The sequence below is a fragment of the Corvus hawaiiensis genome, chromosome 28 (genome assembly GCF_020740725.1).
Source record: "Corvus hawaiiensis isolate bCorHaw1 chromosome 28, bCorHaw1.pri.cur, whole genome shotgun sequence".
In the NCBI taxonomy this organism is placed as follows: Eukaryota; Metazoa; Chordata; class Aves; order Passeriformes; family Corvidae; genus Corvus; species Corvus hawaiiensis.
Genome location: NC_063240.1, coordinates 5,756,956 through 5,781,095, shown reverse-complemented (window position 1 = coordinate 5,781,095; position 24,140 = coordinate 5,756,956). Strand labels below are relative to the sequence as shown.

At 61.3% G+C, this 24,140-nt stretch overlaps 2 protein-coding genes across 7 annotated transcripts; both read left to right on the top strand.

Annotated features, from left to right (window-relative positions):
* Positions 1-105: 105 nt before the first annotated feature.
* ABHD8 (abhydrolase domain containing 8) lies at positions 106-21,200 on the top strand. 3 transcript variants are annotated; one of them, XM_048288236.1, is made up of 5 exons: positions 106-373; positions 11,753-12,479; positions 18,316-18,486; positions 20,067-20,283; positions 20,796-20,939. In XM_048288236.1, exons 2-5 carry the CDS (start codon positions 11,761-11,763, stop codon positions 20,937-20,939), a joined length of 1,251 nt encoding a protein of 416 aa, XP_048144193.1. In that variant the 5' UTR covers positions 106-373; positions 11,753-11,760. The 3 variants fall into 3 exon arrangements, with proteins under 3 accessions (XP_048144193.1, XP_048144191.1, XP_048144192.1); XM_048288234.1 differs by having other exon boundaries at positions 234-321; positions 20,796-21,200; XM_048288235.1 differs by lacking the exon at positions 106-373 and adding an exon at positions 605-701.
* LOC125317927 (collagen alpha-1(III) chain-like) lies at positions 21,069-23,120 on the top strand. Of its 4 annotated transcripts, XM_048288189.1 has the most exons (3): positions 21,069-21,777; positions 21,877-22,191; positions 22,256-23,120. In XM_048288189.1, the coding sequence occupies exons 1-3, from the start codon at positions 21,069-21,071 to the stop codon at positions 23,101-23,103; spliced, it is 1,872 nt and encodes a 623-aa protein (XP_048144146.1). In that variant the 3' UTR covers positions 23,104-23,120. The 4 variants fall into 4 exon arrangements, with proteins under 4 accessions (XP_048144146.1, XP_048144149.1, XP_048144148.1 ...); XM_048288192.1 differs by having other exon boundaries at positions 21,069-22,181; positions 22,257-23,120; XM_048288191.1 differs by having other exon boundaries at positions 21,069-22,185; positions 22,249-23,120.
* The last annotated feature ends 1,020 nt before the right edge of the window (positions 23,121-24,140 follow it).

Sequence of the window (24,140 nt, the reverse complement as noted above, 5' to 3'; positions counted from 1 at the left end):
CATGGCGACAGCTCCAAGGACAAACCCCCCCGAGTCCCCATGGAGCCGGGGACAAGCGGGAAGGGGAGGAATTGGGGCAATTTGGGGGGATTTTGGGGCGGCTGAGCGGAGCTGAAGGGATTTTCTCCCTCCCGCCTTTTGCAGAAAAAAAAAAAAAAAAAACAAACCCCCCCCCCCCAAAAAAAAAAAAATCGGGATTTGAACCATCCTGCTCCCACCGCCTCGGGCATCGCCTGCTCTGCTTTTCCATCGGGAATTCTGCGGGAATTCCAAGCTTTTCTTCCCAGCCCGACCCCCTGGCAAGCGTCGGCAATCAATGAGGTGAGCGGCGCTTTTCCCTCTGCGGCGCTGCGGGAATGTCCTGACGCCAAAGGTGATTTTGGGGGGAGGGGAAGGGGAAGGAGGGGGGGTTGCAAAACGAGCCGAAAATGCGGGAATTCTTCCCATCGGGAATAGATTTGGGATAGCGGCGGGCTTTGGATGTTGTAGGGCCGGAGGTTTGGAAAGGACCTGGATTTCTCCAGGTAGCTGGGAAGGAGGAGGGAAAAAGGAGAGAGGAGGAGGAGGAGGAGGAGGGGAGGGATTTCTCCTGGAAATCCAAGGCAAGGGATGAATCCCCTCGTGATGCAACGGCGGGGGCAGCATCGCTGTGTGAGGCTCCTAAAATCCCCTTGGAATTTCGGCTGGAATTTCCCAGTGGGGTGCGTGGCATCAACCTGCCCGTGGAGGGGGTGGGGAGAGGCGCGCGAGGCTTCCAGTGCGTGATTCCAAAGCCGCATTCCAGAGGCTGCTTCCCACCGAGGGATCCGGCTCCGCGCCGGGAACCGGGAGCGATCCCGGTGGGAATTCCCGGGGGGGATTTGGTGGCACGGAGGGCTCGGGCAGGGCCGGGAGCTGCGGGATCTTTTGTGTGCCGAGGTTTCCGTGCTTCCGAAAAAAGCTGGGGGGGAAAGGGGACAGGAGGCCTTGGGGGTGATCCCCTTTCCCTGCTCCCTTTTTCCGTAGGGATAATTCCCTTTCCCTGCTCCCTTTTTCCTTAGGGATAATTCCCTTTTCCCTGCTCCCTTTCCCTGCTCCCTTTCCCTGCTCCTTTTTCCTCAGGGATAATTCCCCTTTCCCTGCTCCCTTTTTCCGTAGGGATAATTCCCCTTTCCCTGCTCCCTTTTTCCTTAGGGATAATTCCCTTTTCCCTGCTCCCTTTCCCTGCTCCCTTTCCCTGCTCCTTTTTCCTCAGGGATAATTCCCCTTTCCCTGCTCCCTTTTTCCTCAGGGATAATTCCCCTTTCCCTGCTCCTTTTTCCTCAGGGATAATTCCCCTTTCCCTGCTCCCTTTTTCCTCAGGGATAATTCCCTTTTCCCTGCTCCCTTTCCCTGCTCCCTTTTCCTTAGGAATGTTCCTTTTTCTCTTTTCCTTAGGGATGATCCCCCTTTCCCTGCTCCCCTTTTCCCTGCTCCCTTTTCCTTAAAGCTAATTCTCTTTTCCCTGTTCCCTTTCTCTGCTCCCTGTTCCTTAGGGATGATCCCTTTTCCCTGTTCCCTTTTCCGTAGGGATAATTCCCTTTTCCTGCTCCCTTTCCCTGCTCCCTTTTCCGTAGGGATAATTCCCTTTTCCCTGCTCCCTTTTCCTTAGGGATGATCCCTTTTCCCTGTTCCCCTTTCCTTGGGGATGATCCCTTTCCCTGTTCCCTTTTCCTTAGGAATGTTCCCTTTTCCGTAGGGATAATTCCGTTTCCCTGTTCCCTTTTCCTTGGGGATGATCCCCCTTTCCCTGCTCCCCTTTCCCTGCTCCCTTTCCCAGCCCTGTTCCTTAGGGATAATTCCCTTTTCCCTGTTCCCTTTTCCTCAGGGATAATTCCCTTTCCCTGTTCCCTTTCCCAGCCCTGTTCCTTAGGGATTATCCCCCTTTTCCTGCTCCCTTTCCCTGCTCCCTTTTCCTTAGGGATAATTCCCTTTTCCCTGTTCCCTTTTCCTTGGGGATGATCCCTGTTCCCTTTTCCTTAGGAATGTTCCCTTTTCCCTTTTCTATAGGGATAATTCCGTTTCCCTGCTCCCTTTTCCTTAGGAATGTTCCCCTTTCCCCGCTCCCTTTTCCTTAGGGATGATCCCCCTTTTCCCTGTTCCCTTTCCCTGCTCCCTTTTCCTCAGGGATAATTCCCTTTTCCCTGTTCCCTTTCCCAGCCCTGTTCCTTAGGGATTTTCCCCCTTTCCCCGACCTCCTTTCCCTTCTCTTTGCCTTAGGGATAATTCCCCTTTCCCTGGTCCCTTTCCCTGTTCCCTTTTCCTTAGGAATATTCCCCTTTCCCTGCTCCCCTTTCCCTCCTCCTTTTCCAGCCCTTTTCCTTTAGGAATGTTCCCCTTTCCCTCCTCCTTTTTCCCAGCTCTTTTCCTTAGGGATATTCTCCTTTTCCAGCGCTTTTCCTTAGGAATAATTCCCTTTCCCTGCTCCCCTTTCCCAGCTCTTTTCCTTAGGAATGTTCCCCTTCCCCTGCTCCCTTTTCCTTAGGAGCGCTCCCCTTTCCCTCCTCCTTTTCCAGCTCTTTTCCTCAGGGATATTCCCCTTTCCTTGTTCCCCTTTCCCAGCCCTTTTCCTTAGGAATAATTCCCTTTCCCTGCTCCCCTTTCCCTCCTCCTTTTCCTTAGGAATGTTCCTCTTTCCCTGCTCCCCTTTCCCCGATTCCCTTTTCCCAGCCCTTTTCCATACGGATCTTCCCTTTCCCCGCTCCCTTTCCCCGTTCCCTTTTCCTTAGGAATGTTCCCCTTTCCCTGTTCCTCTTCCCCTGCTCCTTTTCCTTAGGAACGCTCCCCTTTCCCTCCCCCTTTCCCAGCCCTTTTCCTTTAGGAATGTTCCCCTTTCCCAGCCCTTTTCCTTAGGGATAATTCCCTTTCCCTGCTCCCTTTTCCTTAGGAATGTTCCTCTTTCCCTGCTCCCTTTTCCTTAGGAATGTTCCCCTTTCCCTGTTCCCCTTTCCCTCCCCCTTTTCCAGCCCTTTTCCTTTAGGAATAATTCCCTTTCCCTGCTCCCCTTTCCCCGATTCCCCTTTCCCCGATTCCCTTTCCCAGCCCTTTTCCATACGGATCTTCCCTTTCCCTGCTCCCTTTTCCCTGCTCCCTTTTCCTTAGGAATGTTCCCCTTTTCCTGTTCCCTTTTCCTTAGGAATGTTCCCCTTTCCCTGTTCCCCTTTCCCTCCCCCTTTTCCAGCCCTTTTCCTTTAGGAATAATTCCCTTTCCCTGCTCCCCTTTCCCCGATTCCCTTTCCCAGCCCTTTTCCATACGGATCTTCCCTTTCCCTGCTCCCTTTCCCCGCTCCTTTCCCAGCCCTTTTCCCTACAGTTCTTCCCTTTCCCCGCTCCCTTTCCCACCCGCATCCCTTGGGAATTCTCCCCTTTCCCAGCGCCGCCGTCCCCTGACCCCCCCACCCCCCATCCCATCCCTCTGCATCCCGCTGAAATCCCGGCACCGCTCCCTCCCTTCCTCCACCTCGACAATTCCAGAGCTGCTTCCACGCTTGGAAAAAAAAAACCCTTCCCGACAGCATTCCCACCCTTTTATCCAGGGAAAACCGGCTGGGGATGAATAAATCCGAGGGAAATCGGGGTTTTTTCCCTCTGTTTTCCCACTGGGAATTCAATTCCCAAAGCGAAATTCCCACCAGGAGTTCCTTCCATTCCTCCGCTCTCAGAGCTCAAAAAAAAACCCCCTCAGATCCTGCGGATTCTTCGCTTTTCCAGGGTTTTTGGGATTCCTTGGGGTTTTTGGGATTCTTTGGGGTTTTGGGATTCTTTGGGGTTTTTGGGATTCTTTGGGGTTTTGGGACTCTTTGGGGTTTTGGGATTCTTTGGGGTTTTTGGGATTCTCTGGGGTTTTTGGGATTTTCTGGGGTTTTTGGGATTCTTTGGGGTTTTGGGATTCTTTGGGGTTTTGGGATTCCCTGGGTTTTTTGGGATTCTTTGGGGTTTTGGGATTCTCTGGGGTTTGGGGATTCTCTGGGTTTTGGGATTCTTTGGGGTTTGGGATTCTTTGGGGTTTTGGGATTCTCTGGGGTTTTTGGGAGTCTCTGGGTTTTTGGGATTCTTTGGGGTTTGGGATTCTCTGGGGTTTTTGGGATTCCTTGGGGTTTTTGGGATTCTCTGGGTTTTTGGGATTCTCTGGATCCAAGGCTGGCCCTGTGGGAAACGCCGTCCTTGGGCTGATTTGGGATTTTTTGGGGATTTAGGATTTCCCAGGATTTCCCTTGGCAGGGATGAGGGGTCTCCCTGAGCAGGGGGAGCTTTTGGCCATTCCCAGCATTCCGGATTTTTGGGATTCGGGGCTGTCCCTGTGCAGGGACCCAGCGGGGACGGGGCCACCGGGGGCAGCTTGGGGCAGGTGGCGCTTTTCCTGTGCCATTCCCATGTCCCTGGTGCCATTCCCAAGTTCCCTGTGCCACCCCCGTGTCCCCTGTGCCACCCCCGTGTCCCCTGTGCCACCCCATCCCCTGTGTCACCCTGTGCCATCCCCGTGTCCCCTGTTCCAGCCCCGTGTCCCCTGTGCCACCCTGTGTCCCCTGTGCCACCCCATCCCCTGTGCCAGCCCTGTGTCCCCTGTGCCAGCCCTGTGTCCCCTGTGCCACCCCATCCCCTGTGTCACCCTGTGTCCCCTGTGCCAGCCCCGTGTCCCCTGTGTCACCCCCATGTCCCCTGTGCCATCCCATGTCCCCTGTGTCACCCTGTGTCCCCTGTGCCATCCCCGTGTCCCCTGTGCCACCCCATCCCCTGTGCCACCCTGTGTCCCCTGTGCCACCCCCGTGTCCCCTGTGCCACCCCATCCCCTGTGTCACCCTGTGTCCCCTGTGCCAGCCCCATGTCCCCAGTGTCACCCCCATGTCCCCTGTGCCACCCCCGTGTCCCCTGTGCCATCCCCGTGTCCCCTGTGCCACCCCCGTGTCCCCTGTGCCACCCCATCCCCTGTGTCACCCTGTGCCATCCCCGTGTCCCCTGTTCCAGCCCCGTGTCCCCTGTGCCAGCCCCGTGTCCCCTGTGCCAGCCCATCCCCTGTGCCAGCCCCGTGTCCCCTGTGCCACCCTGTGTCCCCTGTGCCAGCCCATCCCCTGTGTCACCCTGTGTCCCCTGTGCCACCCCATCCCCTGTGTCACCCTGTGCCACCCCCGTGTCCCCTGTGCCATCCCCGTGTCCCCTGTGCCACCCCATCCCCTGTGTCACCCTGTGCCATCCCCGTGTCCCCTGTTCCAGCCCCGTGTCCCCTGTTCCAGCCCCGTGTCCCCTGTGCCAGCCCCGTGTCCCCTGTGCCACCCCATCCCCTGTGCCAGCCCCGTGTCCCCTGTGCCAGCCCCGTGTCCCCTGTGCCACCCCATCCCCTGTGTCACCCTGTGTCCCCTGTGCCAGCCCCATGTCCCCAGTGTCACCCCCATGTCCCCTGTGCCATCCCATGTCCCCTGTGCCACCCCTGTGTCCCCTGTGCCAGCCCCATGTCCCCTGTGCCACCCTGTGTCCCCTGTGCCACCCCCGTGTCCCCTGTGCCACCCCATCCCCTGTGTCACCCTGTGCCATCCCCATGTCCCCTGTTCCAGCCCCGTGTCCCCTGTGCCAGCCCCGTGTCCCCTGTGCCAGCCCATCCCCTGTGTCACCCTGTGTCCCCTGTGCCAGCCCCGTGTCCCCTGTGCCAGCCCATCCCCTGTGCCATCCCCGTGTCCCCTGTGTCACCCTGTGTCCCCTGTGCCATCCCCGTGTCCCCTGTGCCATCCCCGTGTCCCCTGTGCCATCCCATGTCCCCTGTGCCACCCCTGTGTCCCCTGTGCCAGCCCCATGTCCCCTGTGTCACCCTGTGTCCCCTGTGCCATCCCCGTGTCCCCTGTGCCACCCCATCCCCTGTGCCATCCCCGTGTCCCCTGTGTCACCCTGTGTCCCCTGTGCCACCCCATCCCCTGTGCCATCCCCGTGTCCCCTGTGCCACCCCATCCCCTGTGCCATCCCATGTCCCCTGTGCCACCCCTGTGTCCCCTGTGCCAGCCCCATGTCCCCTGTGTCACCCTGTGTCCCCTGTGCCATCCCCGTGTCCCCTGTGCCATCCCCGTGTCCCCTGTGCCACCCTGTGTCCCCTGTGCCACCCCATCCCCTGTGCCATCCCCGTGTCCCCTGTGCCAGCCCATCCCCTGTGCCAGCCCCATGTCCCCTGTGTCACCCTGTGTCCCCTGTTCCATCCCCGTGTCCCCTGTGTCACCCTGTGTCCCCTGTGTCACCCTGTGTCCCCTGTGCCACCCCATCCCCTGTGCCAGCCCCGTGTCCCCTGTGTCCCGTCCCTTTGGCAGGATCCCAAGGGCAGGATCCCGATGGCTCCAGGATCCCAAGGCTGGATCCCGATGTCACGATCCAAATAACAGAATCCCAAGGGCTCCAGGATCCCACAGCAAGATCCCGAGGCAGGATCCCCCCAGCTGGATCCCAACGTTGGGATCCCAACATCAGGATCCCAAGGCTGGATCCCAATGTCAGGATCCCGAGGTGGGATCCCAAGGGCTCCAGGATCCCAAAGGCAGGATCCCAGTGTCGAGATCCCAACATCAGGATCCCGATGTCAGGATCCCAAAGCCAGATCCCAGTGTCAGGATCCCAATGTCAGGATCCCAAAGCCAGATCCCAGTGTCAGGATCCCAAGGCCGGATCCCTCATCCAGATCCCAGTGTCAGGATCCCAGGGCCAGATCCCAAAGCCAGATCCCAGTGTCAGGATCCCAAAGCCAGATCCCAGTGTCAGGATCCCAACATCGGGATCCCAAGGCCGGATCCCTCATCCAGATCCCAGTGTCAGGATCCCAAAGCCAGATCCCAGTGTCAGGATCCCAAGGCCGGATCCCAAAGCCAGATCCCAACATCGGGATCCCAAGGCCGGATCCCAGTGCCAGATCCCAACATCAGGATCCCAAGGCCGGATCCCTCATCCAGATCCCGCGGCCGGATCCCGCCGTTCCCGCCCCCCTGCCGTGCCCACCCTTACGTACCGGGCATTCCCGAAATGCCGCCGGCAGCGGGGCTGGGAAGGAGCCGGGATGAGGCGGGAAGGGGGGGTTGGGATAATGGCGTGTGTCCCACCCCCCCCCAATCCCGTTTCCATGGCAACCGGCATCATTCCCACCTTCCTGGCATCCATCTGGATCCTTTTCCAGCCCTTTTCCTCCCTGGATGTTCCCGTCTGCCGCCGGAGCGGGGTCATGGAACGCGTGGGAGGTGCGAGACGGGAATTGCTCCCTTCCCGACGCCGGGATGGAGCTGAATTCCCACAACCTCCAATTCCCGCCGGGATTTATCCCGGAGAGGCACCGGGATGCGGCGCTTTAGGGATAAGGAGTGGATTTTGTGATCCCACCGGGATTTCCTGGCCTTAATTCCAGGATTTCGGGGGGGTCTGTGCAGGATCCGTCAGGGATGGGCAGATCCCGGACCTGGATCTCCAACCTGGGTGTATCCGAGCGGATCCAGCCCTTCCAGAGGGATCCGGAGCCGGAGGCAGCTCCGAGGCTCTCCAGATTCCCTGGATCTTCCTCCAGAGCTCCCAACTCCAGAGCCATCCCACAAATCCATTTGGGAATTCCCAGGAGCAGTTCAGCTCCGGGAATCCCATTCCCGCTCCATTCCCGGCTCACCGCGCCGTGGAGGACGGGCATTTGTAGGATCCCGATTCCACAGGCTGAGCCGGGCGCGATCCGGGATTCCCAAATCCCACTGGGTTTTCCGGCTGCTCCATCCCTCTGCTCAGCATTCCCAGCTCGGAGCTTTGGGATCAGGAGCTGCCCGTGTCCGGCAAGGACAGCTGGACACTCCGGCCACAGCTCCGGCCACAGCTCCGGCCACAGCTCCGGCCACGGCTCCGGCCGGGCCGCTGCCATTCCTTGGATCGGGATCCCAGCTGGAATTGCGGCCCCATAGAGCAGCTCCGAGATCTCGCAGCTCAGCAGGGATCGGATCCTGCATGGATGGGCTGGGATCCAGCGGGAATTCATGGATCCCAGCTCGGCACCGATCCGTGCAGAGCCGGCATTGCCATTCCCAGTTTCGGGAGAGCCCCAAGGGATCAGGAGCCCCCTGCCCGTTCCCGATCCCATTCCACACCCGGATGCTCCGTGGGGTTTGCGTGGGAGTCTCGAGGAAGATCCAGGCCTGGCGGCTGTTCCCGGAGCTGGCAGCATTCCCGGGATGAACCATTCCGGCTGCGCCCAGGGAATCGGTGCCCAGATCGCCGGCCTGGAGCAGCCGGGATCCTGCGGGGTCAGGATCCCAATTCCCGTTCCTGTGGGATCCCAGTTCCCGTTCCTGTGGGATCCCAGTTCCCATCCCTACAGGATCCCAATCCCAGTTCCCATCCCTGCAGGATCCCAGTTCCCATCCCTGCAGGATCCCGATCCCAGTTCCCATCCCTGCAGGATCCCAGTTCCCATCCCTGCAGGATCCCGATCCCAGTTCCCATCCCTGAAGGATCCCATTTCCCATCCCTGCAGGATCCCCATCCCAGTTCCCATCCCTGCAGGATCCCAATCCCAGTTCCCGTCCCTACAGGATCCCAGTTCCCATCCCTACAGGATCCCGATCCCAGTTCCCATCCCTGCAGGATCCCATTTCCCATCCCTGCAGGATCCCAATCCCAGTTCCCGTCCCTACAGGATCCCAGTTCCCATCCCTACAGGATCCCAATCCCAGTTCCCGTTCCTACAGGATCCCAGTTCCCATCCCTACAGGATCCCGATCCCAGTTCCCATCCCATCCCTGCAGGATCCCGATCCCAGTTCCCATCCCTGCAGGATCCCATTTCCCATCCCTGCAGGATCCCAATCCCAGTTCCCATCCCTGCAGGATCCCAATCCCAGTTCCTGTCCCTACAGGATCCCAGTTCCCATCCCTACAGGATCCCAATCCCAGTTCCCATCCCTGCAGGATCCCAGTTCCCATCCCTGCAGGATCCCAATCCCAGTTCCCGTCCCTACAGGATCCCAGTTCCCATCCCTGCAGGATCCCAATCCCAGTTCCCGTCCCTACAGGATCCCAGTTCCCATCCCTACAGGATCCCGATCCCAGTTCCCATCCCTACAGGATCCCGATCCCAGTTCCCATCCCTGCAGGATCCCCATCCCAGTTCCCATCCCTGCAGGATCCCAATCCCAGTTCCCATCCCTGCAGGATCCCCATCCCATTTCCCATCCCTACAGGATCCCGATCCCAGTTCCCGTCCCTGCAGGATCCCAGTTCCCATCCCTGCAGGATCCCAATCCCAGTTCCCATCCCTACAGGATCCCAGTTCCCATCCCTACAGGATCCCGATCCCAGTTCCCATCCCATCCCTGCAGGATCCCGATCCCAGTTCCCATCCCTGCAGGATCCCATTTCCCATCCCTGCAGGATCCCAATCCCAGTTCCCATCCCTGCAGGATCCCAATCCCAGTTCCTGTCCCTACAGGATCCCAGTTCCCATCCCTACAGGATCCCAATCCCAGTTCCCATCCCTGCAGGATCCCAGTTCCCATCCCTGCAGGATCCCAATCCCAGTTCCCGTTCCTACAGGATCCCAGTTCCCGTTCCTACAGGATCCCGATCCCAGTTCCCATCCCTGCAGGATCCCAGTTCCCATCCCTGCAGGATCCCAATCCCAGTTCCCGTCCCTACAGGATCCCAGTTCCCATCCCTGCAGGATCCCAATCCCAGTTCCCGTCCCTACAGGATCCCAGTTCCCATCCCTACAGGATCCCGATCCCAGTTCCCATCCCTGCAGGATCCCAGTTCCCATCCCTGCAGGATCCCGATCCCAGTTCCCGTCCCTACAGGATCCCAGTTCCCATCCCTGCAGGATCCCAATCCCAGTTCCCATCCCTACAGGATCCCAGTTCCCATCCCTACAGGATCCCGATCCCAGTTCCCGTCCCTACAGGATCCCAGTTCCCATCCCTACAGGATCCCGATCCCAGTTCCCGTCCCTACAGGATCCCAGTTCCCATCCCTGCAGGATCCCCATCCCATTTCCCATCCCTGCAGGATCCCGATCCCAGTTCCCATCCCTACAGGATCCCGATCCCAGTTCCCATCCCTGCAGGATCCCCATCCCAGTTCCCATCCCTGCAGGATCCCAATCCCAGTTCCCGTCCCTACAGGATCCCAGTTCCCATCCCTACAGGATCCCGATCCCAGTTCCCGTCCCTACAGGATCCCAGTTCCCATCCCTACAGGATCCCGATCCCAGTTCCCGTCCCTACAGGATCCCAGTTCCCATCCCTACAGGATCCCGATCCCAGTTCCCATCCCTACAGGATCCCAGTTCCCATCCCTACAGGATCCCAGTTCCCATCCCTGCAGGATCCCAGTTCCCATCCCTGCAGGATCCCCATCCCATTTCCCATCCCTACAGGATCCCGATCCCAGTTCCCATCCCTGCAGGATCCCAGTTCCCATCCCTGCAGGATCCCAATCCCAGTTCCCATCCCTGCAGGATCCCGGTTCTGGGGACAATTCCACATCCCCCCAGCATTCCCTGGTTCATTTCCTGGAGGGATTTTAATTAAACCCAATCCCATCCCTGCCATTCCCGCCTCGACCAGAGCTGAATTTATATTTAATCGGGAGAAATAAATAATTCATTCCCACATTCCTGCATTCCTGCATTCCCACATTCCCACATTCCCGCATTCCCGGGGCTGCAGCTCCGCGTTGCTTGGAAAAAGAGGAATTTTTAATTCGGAATGGGGTTTTTTTTTCCCAGGTTTTTTCCTAAAATGGAGCAAATTCCTTCTCCAAGGGCTGTGGTTGAATGCCAGGGACGTGACCCAGAAAAAGCGGGATTGGGAATGTCGGATCCATCTGGGATCGGGCACAGCAGCAGGGTTGTGCTTTTGGGGAACCTCCTTAATCCCAAAGGCTTTTTTTCCATGTTTTTCCCTAAAATGGAGCAAATTCCTGCTCCAAGGGCTGTGATTGACTGACAGGGGCTTCAGGGCTCAGGGACAGCGATGTGACCCAGAAAAAGCGGGATCGGGAATGTCGGATCCCTCTGGGATCGGGCACAGCAGCAGGGTTGTGCTTTGGGGGCACCTCCTTAATCCCAAAGGGTTTTTTTCCATGTTTTTCCCTAAAATGGAGCAAATTCCTTCTCCAAATCCAGGGATTCCCTGATGGGAACTGCAGGGCTCAGGGACAGGGATGTGACCCAGAAAAAGCGGGATCGGGAATGTCAGATCCATCTGGGATCGGGCACAGCAGCAGGGTTGTGCTTTGGGGGCACCTCCTTAATCCCAAAGGTTTTTTTTCCATGTTTTTCCCCTCACCTGGAGCAAATTCCTGCTCCAAGGGCTGTGATTGAGTGCCAGGGACATGACCCCGAAAAAGCGGGATCGGGAATGTCGGATCCCTCTGGGATCGGGCACAGCAGCTTTTGGGCTCTGCTTTTGGGGCACCTCCTTAATCCCAAAGGCTTTTTTTCCATGTTTTTCCCTAAAATGGAGCAAATTCCTGCTCCAAGGGCTGTGATTGACTGACAGGGGCTTCAGGGCTCAGGGACAGCGATGTGACCCAGAAAAAGCGGGATCGGGAATGTCGGATCCCTCTTGGATCAAGCACAGCACCTTTTGAGCTCCACTTTTGGGGCCACCCCCAGCCCCCCAAACCCACCCCCAGCCAGATTCCCCCCCAGCCAGCCCCAAACTGGGACAGCAACAAAACCATCACCGCTCCTCCCGCTGCCGGAATTGGGGCCAAATCCCCGATTTCCCCCCTTTTTCCAGGGATCACCATGCTGACCAGCATCGCCGACGGGCTCCTGTGCTGCCTGCTGGGCAAGACCCCCAACGCCGTGGGGCCTCTGGACAGCGTTGAATCCGACGACGGCTACACCTTCCTGGAAGTGAAACCCGGGAGAATCCTCCGGATCCGCCACAACATTCCCAAACGTCCGGAATTCCCGGAGGAACCGGAGGAGACGACGGCGACGACGGAGCGCGGCACGGTGCACTGCAAGCGGCGCATCACGCTCTACCGCAACGGGCAGCTGCTCATCGAGAACCTGGGCGACGCCATGCGCTCCGAGATCCTGCAGTGCCACAACGCCTCCGGCGATCCCAACAGCACCGTGGAGTTGGAAATGTCGGATGCAACGGGAATTCCGGGTAAGGATGGAGCGGCGGCGGCCGGGAAGCGTCGGAAGCGCAAACCTAAGAAGGTGGTGAGCATCGACTGCAAGAAGCGCATCACGAGCTGCAAGGGCACGCACGGAGATGTGGTGTTGTTCTTCATCCACGGCGTGGGCGGCTCTTTGGACATCTGGAAGGAGCAGCTGGAATTTTTTTCCAAGTTGGGATATGAGGTGGTGGCTCCGGATCTGGCCGGACACGGCTGCAGCTCGGCGCCGCCCGTGGCCGCCGCCTACACGTTCTACGCGCTGGCCGAGGATATGAGGGCCGTGTTCAAGCGTTATGCCAAGAAGAGGAACATCCTGATCGGGCATTCCTATGGGTGAGGAGGGTGGGAATGGGGTGGGATCATCCCAGAAAATCCCCCAGCCCCACCTTGGTGGGAACGGTCAAAAATCCCGAGTTTTGGGGGTGTGGGGTTCCAGTTTTGGGGGATTTATCCCGGGATTCAGAGCCCCTGAGTGCCCTTGGGGTTGGGAATGGGATGGGATCATCCCAGAAAACCTGGCCTTGGTGGGAATGGCCACAAATCCCGAGTTTTGGGGGTGTGGGGTTCCAGTTTTGGGCGATTTATCCCGGGATTCTGAGTTCCTAAATGCGGTGTGTTCAAGCGTTGCACCAAGAAGAGGAACATCCTGATCGGGCATTCCTATGGGTGAGGAGGGTGGGAATGGGGTGGGATCATCCCAGAAAATCCCCCAGCCCCAGCTTGGTGGGAACGGTCAAAAATCCCGAGTTTTGGGGGTGTGGGGTTCCAGTTTTGGGGGATTTATCTCGGGATTTGGAGTTCCTAAATGCGGTGTGTTCAAGCATTGCACCAAGAAGAGAAATATCCCGATCGGGCATTCCTATGGGAAAGGAGGTTGGGAATGGGGTGGGATCATCCCAGGAAAAATTCCGGCTTCTCCTTGGTAGGGAACACCCCAAAATCCCGAGTTTTGGGGGTGTGGGGTTCCAGTTTTGGGTTATTTGGAGTCCCCTCAGTGCCCTTGGGGTGCGTTCAAGCGTTGCCCCAAGAAGAGGAATATCCTGATCGGGCATTCCTATGGGTGAGGAGGGTGGGAATGGGGTGGGATCATCCCAGAAAATCCCCCAGCCCCAGCTTGGTGGGAACGGTCAAAAATCCCGAGTTTTGGGGGTGTGGGGTTCCAGTTTTGGGGGATTTATCCCGGGATTCAGAGCCCCTGAGTGCCCTTGGGGTTGGGAATGGGATGGGATCATCCCAGAAAACCTGGCCTTGGTGGGAATGGCCACAAATCCCGAGTTTTGGGGGTGTGGGGTTCCAGTTTTGGGCGATTTATCTCGGGATTTGGAGTTCCTAAATGCGGTGTGTTCAAGCATTGCACCAAGAAGAGAAATATCCCGATCGGGCATTCCTATGGGAAAGGAGGTTGGGAATGGGGTGGGATCATCCCAGGAAAAATTCCGGCTTCTCTTTGGTAGGGAACACCCCAAAATCCCGAGTTTTGGGGGTGTGGGGTTCCAGTTTTGGGTTATTTGGAGTCCCCTCAGTGCCCTTGGGGTGCGTTCAAGCGTTGCCCCAAGAAGAGGAATATCCTGATCGGGCATTCCTATGGGTGAGGAGGGTGGGAATGGGGTGGGATCATCCCAGAAAATCCCCCAGCCCCACCTTGGTGGGAACGGTCAAAAATCCCGAGTTTTGGGGGTGTGGGGTTCCAGTTTTGGGGGATTTATCCCGGGATTCAGAGCCCCTGAGTGCCCTTGGGGTTGGGAATGGGATGGGATCATCCCAGAAAACCTGGCCTTGGTGGGAATGGCCACAAATCCCGAGTTTTGGGGGTGTGGGGTTCCAGTTTTGGGCGATTTATCCCATTTATCCTGGGATTTGGAGCTCCTAAATGTGGTGTGTTCAAGCATTGCACCAAGAAGAGGAATATCCTGATCGGGCATTCCTATGGGAAAGGAGGTTGGGAATGGGGTGGGATCATCCCAGGAAAAATTCCGGCTTCTCCTTGGTAGGGAACACCCCAAAATCCCGAGTTTTGGGGGTGTGGGGTTCCAGTTTTGGGGGGATTTATCCCAGGATTCAGAGCCCCTGAGTGCCCTTGGGCTTGGGAATGGGATGGGATCATCCCAGAAAACCTGGCCTCGATGGGAATGGCCACAAATCCCACATTTTACCCGTGTGGAGTTCCCATTCTTGGCGATTTCTCCCGGGATTCAGAGTGCCCATGGGGTTGCCCCCGTGCCCAGCTAATCCCGGAGTGCAGCTGGCACGGTAGGGACTATAAATAGGATGAACCCAGGAAAGTCAATTAGGCGGAGAAGGAGTCGGAGCCAGCTCGGAGCCGGGCGGGATTGGCTCGGAGCCGGGTGGGATTGGCTCGGAGCCGGGCAGGATTAGCCCAGGACAAGGCTGGGGCAGCCTGGACAGTGCCCAAGTAGGGCTGGGCAGGGCAGGATGGCACAAAATCCCCTCCTCTGCTCTGCCCCAAAAACGGGTGCCCAGGCCCGGATCCTTGGGATCGCAGGATCCGGGAGCGGTCGGGTTGGAAGGGAGATTAAAAATCCTCTGGTGCCAGGCCTGGGGCGGGCAGGGAGAACTACAGCTGTGCCAGGGCTCCAGGGGGCACTGCCAGGGATGGGGCAGGGATGTGGGAATGGGAAAGGGATGTGGGAATGGGATGTGGGAATGGGACAGCTCCCACTGTGCCAGGGTGCTCCAAGGGGCATTTCCAGGGATGGGACAGGGACATGGGACACCTTGGCACGGCCATGGGACACCAGGACATGGGCATGGGACACCTTGGCATGGGCAGGGACACCTCCCACTGTCCCGGGGTGCTCCAAGGGACGCTGCCAGGGATGGGACATGGGCATGGGACACCTTGGCATGGGCATGGCCATGGGCAGGGACATCTCCCACTGTGCCAGGGTGCTCCAAGCCCTGTCCAGGGACATTTCCAGGGATGGCACAAGGACATGGGCATGGGACATGGGACATGGGACACCTTCCACTGTGCCAGGGTGCTCCAAGGGACGCTGCCAGGGATGGGACATGGGCATGGGCATGGGACATGGGAATGGGACACCTTGGCATGGGCAGGGACACCTTGGCATGGGCTGGGACACCTCCCACTGTGCCAGGGTGCTCCAAGGGATACTGCCAGGGATGGGACGTGGGCATGGGACACCTTGGCATGGACAGGGACACCTTGGCATGGGCATGGGACACTTCCCACTGTGCCAGGGTGCTCCAAGGGATACTGCCAGGGATGGGACGTGGGCATGGGACACCTTGGCATGGACAGGGACACCTCCCACTGTCCCGGGGTGCTCCAAGGGGCACTGCCAGGGATGGGACATGGGCATGGGACACCTTGGCACGGGCATGGGACACTTCCCACTGTGCCAGGGTGCTCCAAGGGACGCTGCCAGGGATGGGACATGGGCATGGGACACCTTGGCATGGGAATGGGACGCCTTGGCATGGGCAGGGACACCTCCCACTGTCCCGGGGTGCTCCAAGGGACGCTGCCAGGGATGGGACGTGGCCATGGGACACCTTGGCATGGGCATGGCCATGGGCAGGGACATCTCCCACTGTGCCAGGGTGCTCCAAGCCCTGTCCAGGGACATTTCCAGGGATGGCACAAGGACATGGGCATGGGACATGGGACATGGGACACCTTCCACTGTGCCAGGGTGCTCCAAGGGACGCTGCCAGGGATGGGACATGGGCATGGGCATGGGACATGGGAATGGGACGCCTTGGCATGGGCAGGGACACCTTGGCATGGGCTGGGACACCTCCCACTGTGCCAGGGTGCTCCAAGGGGCACTGCCAGGGATGGGACGTGGGCATGGGACACCTTGGCATGGACAGGGACACCTTGGCATGGGCATGGGACACTTCCCACTGTGCCAGGGTGCTCCAAGGGATACTGCCAGGGATGGGACGTGGGCATGGGACACCTTGGCATGGACAGGGACACCTTCCACTATCCCAGGGTGCTCCAAGGGGCATTTCCAAGGATGGGACAGGGACATGGGACACCTTGGCATGGGCAGGGGCATCTCCCACTGTGCCAGGGTGCTCCAAGGGACGCTGCCAGGGATGGGACAGGGACATGGGAATGGGACACCTTGGCATGGACAGGGACACCTTGGCATGGGCTGGGACACCTCCCACTGTGCCAGGGTGCTCCAAGGGGCACTGCCAGGGATGGGACAGGGACATGGGCATGGGACACCTTGGCATGGGCAGGGACACCTTGGCATGGGCATGGGACACTTCCCACTGTGCCAGGATGCTCCAAGGGACGTGGCCAGGGATGGGACGTGGCCATGGGACACCTTGGCATGGGCATGGGACATGGGCATGGGACAGGGACATGGGAATGGGACATGGACATGGGCACAGACACTTCCCACTGTGCCAGGGTGCTCCAAGGGGCACTGCCAGGGCTGGGATGTGACCATGGGACACCTTGGCACGGGCATGGGACACCTCCCACTGTGCCAGGGTGCTCCAAGCCCTGTCCAGGGACACTTCCAGCGATGCCACAGGACCATGGGCATGGCACAGGACCATGGGCATGGCACAGGACCGGATCACACCTTATCCCACCCACAACCACAACCACCACCCCCTCCCCCAAGCTTCCTCCAACCTCCGCCACTCCATCCCTCCGTCACCCCGGCATCACCCTGGCATCACCCCGGCCTCACCCTGGCATCACCCCGGCATCACCCCGGCATCACCCCGGCCTCACCCCGGCATCACCCCGGCATCACCCTGGCATCACCCCGGCCTCACCCTGGCATCACCCCGGCCTCACCCTGGCATCACCCCGGCATCACCCCGGCATCACCCTGGCATCACCCTGGCATCACCCCGGCATCACCCAGACATCACCCCGGTATCACCCCGGCATCACCCTGGCATCACCCCGGCCTCATCCCGGCCTCACCCTGGTATCACCCCGGCATCACCCCGGCATCACCCCGGTATCACCCCGGCCTCATCCCGGCCTCACCCCGGCCTCACCCCGGCCTCACCCAGACATCACCCCGGTATCACCCCGGCATCACCCTGGCATCACCCTGGCATCACCCCGGCCTCATCCCGGCCTCACCCTGGTATCACCCCGGCATCACCCCGGCATCACCCCGGTATCACCCCGGCATCACCCCGGCATCACCCCGGCATCACCCCGGCCTCACCCCGGCCTCACCCCGGCATCACCCCGGTATCACCCCGGCCTCACCCCGGCCTCACCCTGGCATCACCCCGGCATCACCCCGGCCTCACCCTGGTATCACCCCGGCATCACCCCGGCATCACCCCGGCCTCACCCCAGCATCACCCCGGTATCACCCCGGCATCACCCCGGCCTCACCCCGGCATCACCCCGGCATCACCCCGGCATCACCCCGGCATCACCCCGGCATCACCCCGGCCTCACCCCGGCATCACCCCGGCATCACCCAGACATCACCCCGGCCTCACCCCGGCCTCACCCCGGCCTCACCCCGGCCTCACCCCGGCATCACCCCGGCATCACCCAGACATCACCCCGGCATCACCCCGGCATCACCCAGACATCACCCCGGCATCACCCCGGCATCACCCCGGCCTCACCCCGGCATCACCCAGACATCACCCCGGCATCACCCCGGCATCACCCCGGCATCACCCTGGCATCACCCAGACATCACCCAGACATCACCCCGGCATCACCCCGGCCTCACCCCGGCATCACCCAGACATCACCCCGGCATCACCCCGGCCTCACCCCGGCATCACCCAGACATCACCCCGGCATCACCCCGGCATCACCCCGGCATCACCCTGGCATCACCCAGACATCACCCCGGCATCACCCCGGCATCACCCCGGCCTCACCCCGGCATCACCCAGACATCACCCCGGCATCACCCCGGCCTCACCCCGGCATCACCCAGACATCACCCCGGCCTCACCCCGGCATCACCCTGGCATCACCCCGGCCTCACCCCGGCATCACCCAGACATCACCCCGGCCTCACCCCGGCATCATCCAGACATCACCCCGGCCTCACCCCGGCCTCACCCCGGCCTCACCCCGGCATCATCCAGACATCACCCCGGCCTCACCCAGACATCACCCACACATCACCCCGGCCTCACCGCGCTGTGCCCGCTGTCCCCTCAGGGTGTCCTTCTGCACCTTCCTGGCACACGAGTACCCGCAGCTGGTGCACAAGGTGATCATGATCAACGGCGGCGGCCCCACGGCGCTGGAGCCCAGCCTGTGCTCCATCTTCAACCTCCCCCCGTGCGTGCTGCACTGCCTGTCCCCCTGCCTGGCCTGGAGCTTCCTCAAGTGAGTGCCCTCCGCCTGGCACCGCGGTGACGGGGGGTGGGTACCACCCACGGGGGTAGGGTGGCATTGGTATGGCTGAGGGAGGGGACTGGGGGTGGGTTTTTGGGGGGTTGGGACCACCCACGGGGGCAGGGTGGCATTGGCACTCTGAGGGAGGGGACTGGGGGTGGATTTTGGGGGTCTGGGGTCTCCTGGTACCACCCAGGGGGTCATGGCGGCATTGGCACTCTGAGGGAGGGGACTGGGGATGGATTTTGGGGGGTTGGTACCACCCACGGGGGCATGGCGGCATTGGCACTCTGAAGGAGGGGACTGGGGGTGGATTTTGGGGTGCTGGTACCACCCAGGGGGTCATGGCGGCATTGGCATGGCTGAGGGAGGGGACTGGGGATGGATTTTTGGGGGTCTGGGGTCTCCTGGTACCGCTCAGGAGGGTGATGCTGGCATTGGCACTCTGAGGGAGGGGACTGGGGGTGGATTTTGGGGTCCTGGTACCACCCAGGGGGGCACGGTGGCATTGGCATGGCTGAGGGAGGGGGCTGGGGGTGGGTTTTTGGGGGGTTGGTACCACCCACGGGGTCATGGCGGCATTGGCACGGCTGAGGGAGGGGACTGGGCTGGATTTTGGGGGTCTGGGGTCTCCTGGTACCACCCCAGGGGGCAGGGTGGCATTGGCACGGCTGAGGGAGGGGACTGGGTGGATTTTTGGGGGGGTTGGGAGGTTGGGGGTCATCCCAGCACTGCCACTCTAAGGCAGGGGATGGATTTTGGGGAGCTGGGGTCTCCTGGTACCACCCAGGGGGCTCATCCTGGCATTGCCACTCTGAGGGAGGGGACTGGGGGTGGATTTTTGGGGGGCTGGTACCCCTCAGGGGGGCATGGCGGCATTGGTACGGCTGAGGGAGGGGACTGGGAATGGATTTTGGGTGGCTGGGGTCTCCTGCCACCCCTCAGAGGGGTCACCCTGGCACTGCCACACCCGAGGGAAGGGACAGGGGGTGGATTTTTGGGGAGCTGGGGTCTCCTGATACCCCACAGGAAGGTCATGGTGGCATTGGCACGGCTGAGGGAGGGGACTGGGGTGGGTTTTGGGGGGGGCTGGGGTCTCCTGCCACCCCTCAGGAGGGTCCTGCTGGCACTGCCACTCTGAGGGAGGAGACAGGGGGTGGCATTTTGGGGGTCTGAAATCTCCTGCCACCCCTCAGAGGGGTCACCTTGCCACTGCCACTGCCAAGGGATGGGACTGGGGTGGATTTTGGGGGGCCGGGGGTCTCCTGGTACCCCCCAGGAGGGTCCTGCTGGCAGTGCCACACCCGAAGGAGGGACAGGGGGTGGCATTTTGGGGGTCTGGAATCTCCTGCCACCCCTCAGAGGGCTCCCCCTGGCACTGCCACACCCGAAGGAGGGGACAGGGGGTGGCATTTTGGGGGTCTGGAATCTCCTGCCACCCCTCAGAGGGCTCCCCCTGGCACTGCCACTGCCAAGGGAGTGGACAGGGAGTGACCTCTGAGGGAATGGGGTGTTCACCCTCCCCCCTGCCCTCCCCCCGGATTCTGGGACCACCCCTTTCCCCGTGCCAGGGCCGGCTTTGCCCGCCAAGGTGCCAAAGAGAAGCAGCTGCTGAAGGAGGGCAACGCCTTCAACGTCTCGTCCTTCGTGCTGCGGGCCATGATGAGCGGCCAGTACTGGCCCGAGGGCGACGAGGTGTACCACGCCGAGCTGGCCGTGCCCGTGCTGCTGGTCCATGGCATGCACGACAAGTTCGTGCCCGTCGAGGAGGACCAGAGGATGGCCGAGGTAGGGGGCACAGCGTGGGCAAGGGGGTTTTGGGGGGGGCGGGGGGGAGGTTGGGGGCTTTGTGGTACCATTCAGAGGGGTCATCGTGGCACTGCCACTGCTGAGGGAGGGGGTAAAGGGACTTTTGAGGGGCTGGGGTCTCCTGGCACCACTCAGGGGGTTCATCCTGGCACTGCCACTGCTGAGGGAGGGGGTAAAGGGACTTTTGAGGGGCTGGGGTCTCCTGGCACCACTCAGGGGGGTCATCCTGGCATTTCAGATCCTGAGGGAGGGGGTAAAGGGACTTTTTGTGGGCTGGGGTCTCCTGGCACCACTCAGGGAGCTCATCCTGGCACTGCCACCGCTGAGGGAGGGGACAGGGGGTGGCTTTTGAGGGCTGGGGTCTCCTGGCACCACTCAGAGGGCTCATCCTGGCACTGCCACGGCTGAGAGAGAGGGGCAAAGTGACTTTTGTGGGGCTGGGGTCTCCTGGCACCACTCAGGGGGCTCATCCTGGCACTGCCCACCCCCAGATCCTGCTGATCGCCTTCCTGAAGGTGATCGACGAGGGCAGCCACATGGTGATGCTGGAGTGTCCCGACACCGTGAACACGCTGCTGCACGAGTTCGTCCTGTGGGAGCCCGACACGGCCGCAGGCGACGGCGACACCAAATAAAGGCCAGCGCCACGCCGGGACACCGGGCTGCTCCCTCGGGAGAGGCGGAGCGCCGAGAGGGCTCGGCCGGAGCCACCGAGCCCCGTTTGTTTCCCTGGGGATGGAGCGAGGAGGCTCCCCCAGGTTGGGATGTGCAGGGCCGGGAGAAGGAGCTCGGCAAGGCGGCGGAGACGGTCCCCGAAACCGGGGGGACAGCGGGGACACGGCACAGACTGTCCCCGACACCGGGGGGACAGCGGGGACACGGCACAGCCGGTCCTGGACACCGGGGGGACAGTGGGGACACGGCACAGACGGTCCCCGACACCGGGGGGACAGCGGGGACACGGCACAGACGGTCCCCGAAACCGGGGGGACAGTGGGGACACGGCACAGCCGGTCCTGGACACCGGGGGGACAGTGGGGACACGGCACAGACTGTCCCCGACACCGGGGGGACAGTGGGGACACGGCACAGCCGGTCCCGGACACCGGGGGGACAGCGGGGACACGGCACAGCCGGTCCCGGACACCGGGGGGACAGTGGGGACACGGCACAGACGGTCCCCGACACCGGGGGGACAGCGGGGACACGGCACAGACGGTCCCCGAAACCGGGGGGACAGTGGGGACACGGCACAGCCGGTCCCGGACACCGGGGGGACAGCGGGGACACGGCACAGCCGGTCCCCGACACCGGGGGGACAGTGGGGACACGGCACAGACTGTCCCCGACACCGGGGGGACAGCGGGGACACGGCACAGCCGGTCCCCAAATCTGAGTGGGACAACGGGGACGCGCCACAGGTGGCCTCCAGCCACCCCCGGTCCCCGGCCACCCCCGGCCACCCCTGGACACCTCACCCCCGGTCCCCGGCCACCCCCGGCAGGACAGCGGGGACACACCACGCGTGGTCCTCGGCCACCCCCGGACACTTCACTCGCGGTCACCCCCGGTCCCCGGCCACCCCTGGACCCCTCACCCCCGGTCCCCAACCCCGGCAGGACAGCGGGGACACCTCACCCCCGGTCCCCGGCCACCCTTGGACACTCCCGGCCACCCCTGGACACTTCACCCCCGGCCACCCCCGGTCCCCGGTCACCCCCGGCCACCCCCGGCCAGCCCCGGTGCCCACCCGCGGGCGCTGCAGCGGCTCCACGCCGGGTGATTTCTGTGCCCATCGCTGCCACCCCCGCACGCAGCGACAGCTCCGGGGACCCAGAGAGGAGGGGAGGACTCGCAGTGTCCCCGCAGGGATTTTGGTTGTTTTTTTTTTTTTTTGTTTTTTTTTTTTGTTTTTTTTTTTTGGTTTTTTTTGTTTTTTTTTTTTTTTTTGTGGGGTTTTTTTGGGGGTTTGTTTTTAAGGAGAATCCAGAGGTTCCTCCGCGTTTTGGGATTTGCATCAGGAGGGTGGGACAGCCGGGATTTGTGGGGTTCCTTGTGGGATTCGGCAGGGATTCGGAGGATGATGAGGATGAGGAGGAGGAGAGAACGGCCGGCATGATGGGATGCCACCATCCCGCGTGTCCCCAGTGCCACCGCGGGCACGGCCGCGTGCCCGGTGCCACCATCGCTTTTAGGGTCACCCCCGCGGCCCTTTTTCCCAGCGGCTCCATCCCCCTGGGACACCGGGGAACACCAACGTCCCTTCCCGGGATCCCAATCCCATCCCTCCTGTCCCTATCCCATCATTTCCGCGCTTCCCGGCAGCCGGGCCACGACTCCAGGAGCCACCTGAGCGTGTCCCGGGTGCCACCCGCGATGTGGGCACCGTGCCCTCCTCACCCCGCTTTGCCCCCGCTCCCAAATTGCCGACATTTAAACCAAAGAAAGCGCCGCCCCCATGGAAACCTCAACCCCCGTCCCCACCCCGTCCCCGCGCCCCAAACGGGGCTGGCACCGCACCGAGGGGGCTCAGGGGGTCCCGCGCTCGTCCCCGAGGTGTGCCCGTGCCAGCCGCGCCCGCTGCTGTCTCATAATGAGAATTTTACCCCTCCCTGGGCTCAAATCACCCCCTCCCAGCACCCCAAAAACGCCACCGCGCCCCCCCCAAAAAATGCCACCAGGGCTGTGCCCCCCGCCCTTGTCGCCAGCCGGCTGCGGGGTCACAGCTCTGTGCCACCTTCCGCTTGTGCCCCCGCCGCTGCCACCACCGCCGCGTGTTCGTGCCACCGCACCCAGTAAAGCCGTGCTGTATCCCAGCCGTGTCCAGTTCCCTACTGGGAGCGCCGGGAGCGCGTCGGAGCAGGGCCGGGATCCCAAAATTCCCGGGAGGATCCGGCCCGGTGAAGATTTATTGAGGAAAAAATCGGAATATTCGGCCTTAAAAGCGGCACCCTGGGGTGCTCGGGGGCACCCTGGGGACCTTGGTGGCACCCTGGGGGTGCTCAGTGTCCCCTGGGGTTCTCAATGTCACCCTGGGATGCTCAGTGTCACCCTGAGGTCCTTGGTGTCCCCATGGGGTCCTCAGTGTCACCCTGGGGTGTTTAGTGTCACCCTGAGGTCCTCGGTGTCACCCTGAGGTCCTTGGTGTCCCCATGGGGTCCTCAGTGTTCCCCTGAGGTCCTCAATGTTCCCCTGGGGTGCTCGGTGTCCCCTGGGGTGCTCAGTGTCACCCTGAGGTCCTCGGTGTCCCCATGGGGTGCTGAGTGTCACCCTGGGATGCTCAGTGTCACCCTGGGGTCCTCAGGGTCACCCTGGGGTGTTCAATGTCCCCATGGGGTGCTGAGTGTCACCCTGGGATGCTCAGTGTCACTCTGAGGTCCTCGGTGTCCCCATGGAGTCCTCGGTGTCACCCAGGTGTCCTCAGTGTCACCCTGAGGTGCTCAATGTCCCCCTGGGGTGCTCAGTGTCACCCTGAGGTCCTCGGTGTCACCCAAGTGTCCTCAGTGTCACCTTGAGGTGCTCAATGTCCCCCTGGGGTGCTCAGTGTCACCCTGAGGTCCTTGGTGTCACCCAGGTGTGCTCAGTGTCACTCTGGGGTGCTGAGAGTCACCCTGGGATGCTCAGTGTCACCCTGGGGTGCTCAGTGTCACCCTGAGGTCCTCGGTGTCACCCTGGGGTGCTGAGAGTCACCCTGGGGTGCTGAGAGTCACCCTGGGATGCTCAGTGTCACCCTGGGGTCCTCAGTGCCACCCTGGGGTGCTCAGTGTCCCCCAGGTGTCCTCGGTGTCACTCTGTGGTCCTCGGTGTCACTCTGTGGTCCTCGGTGTCACCCTGGG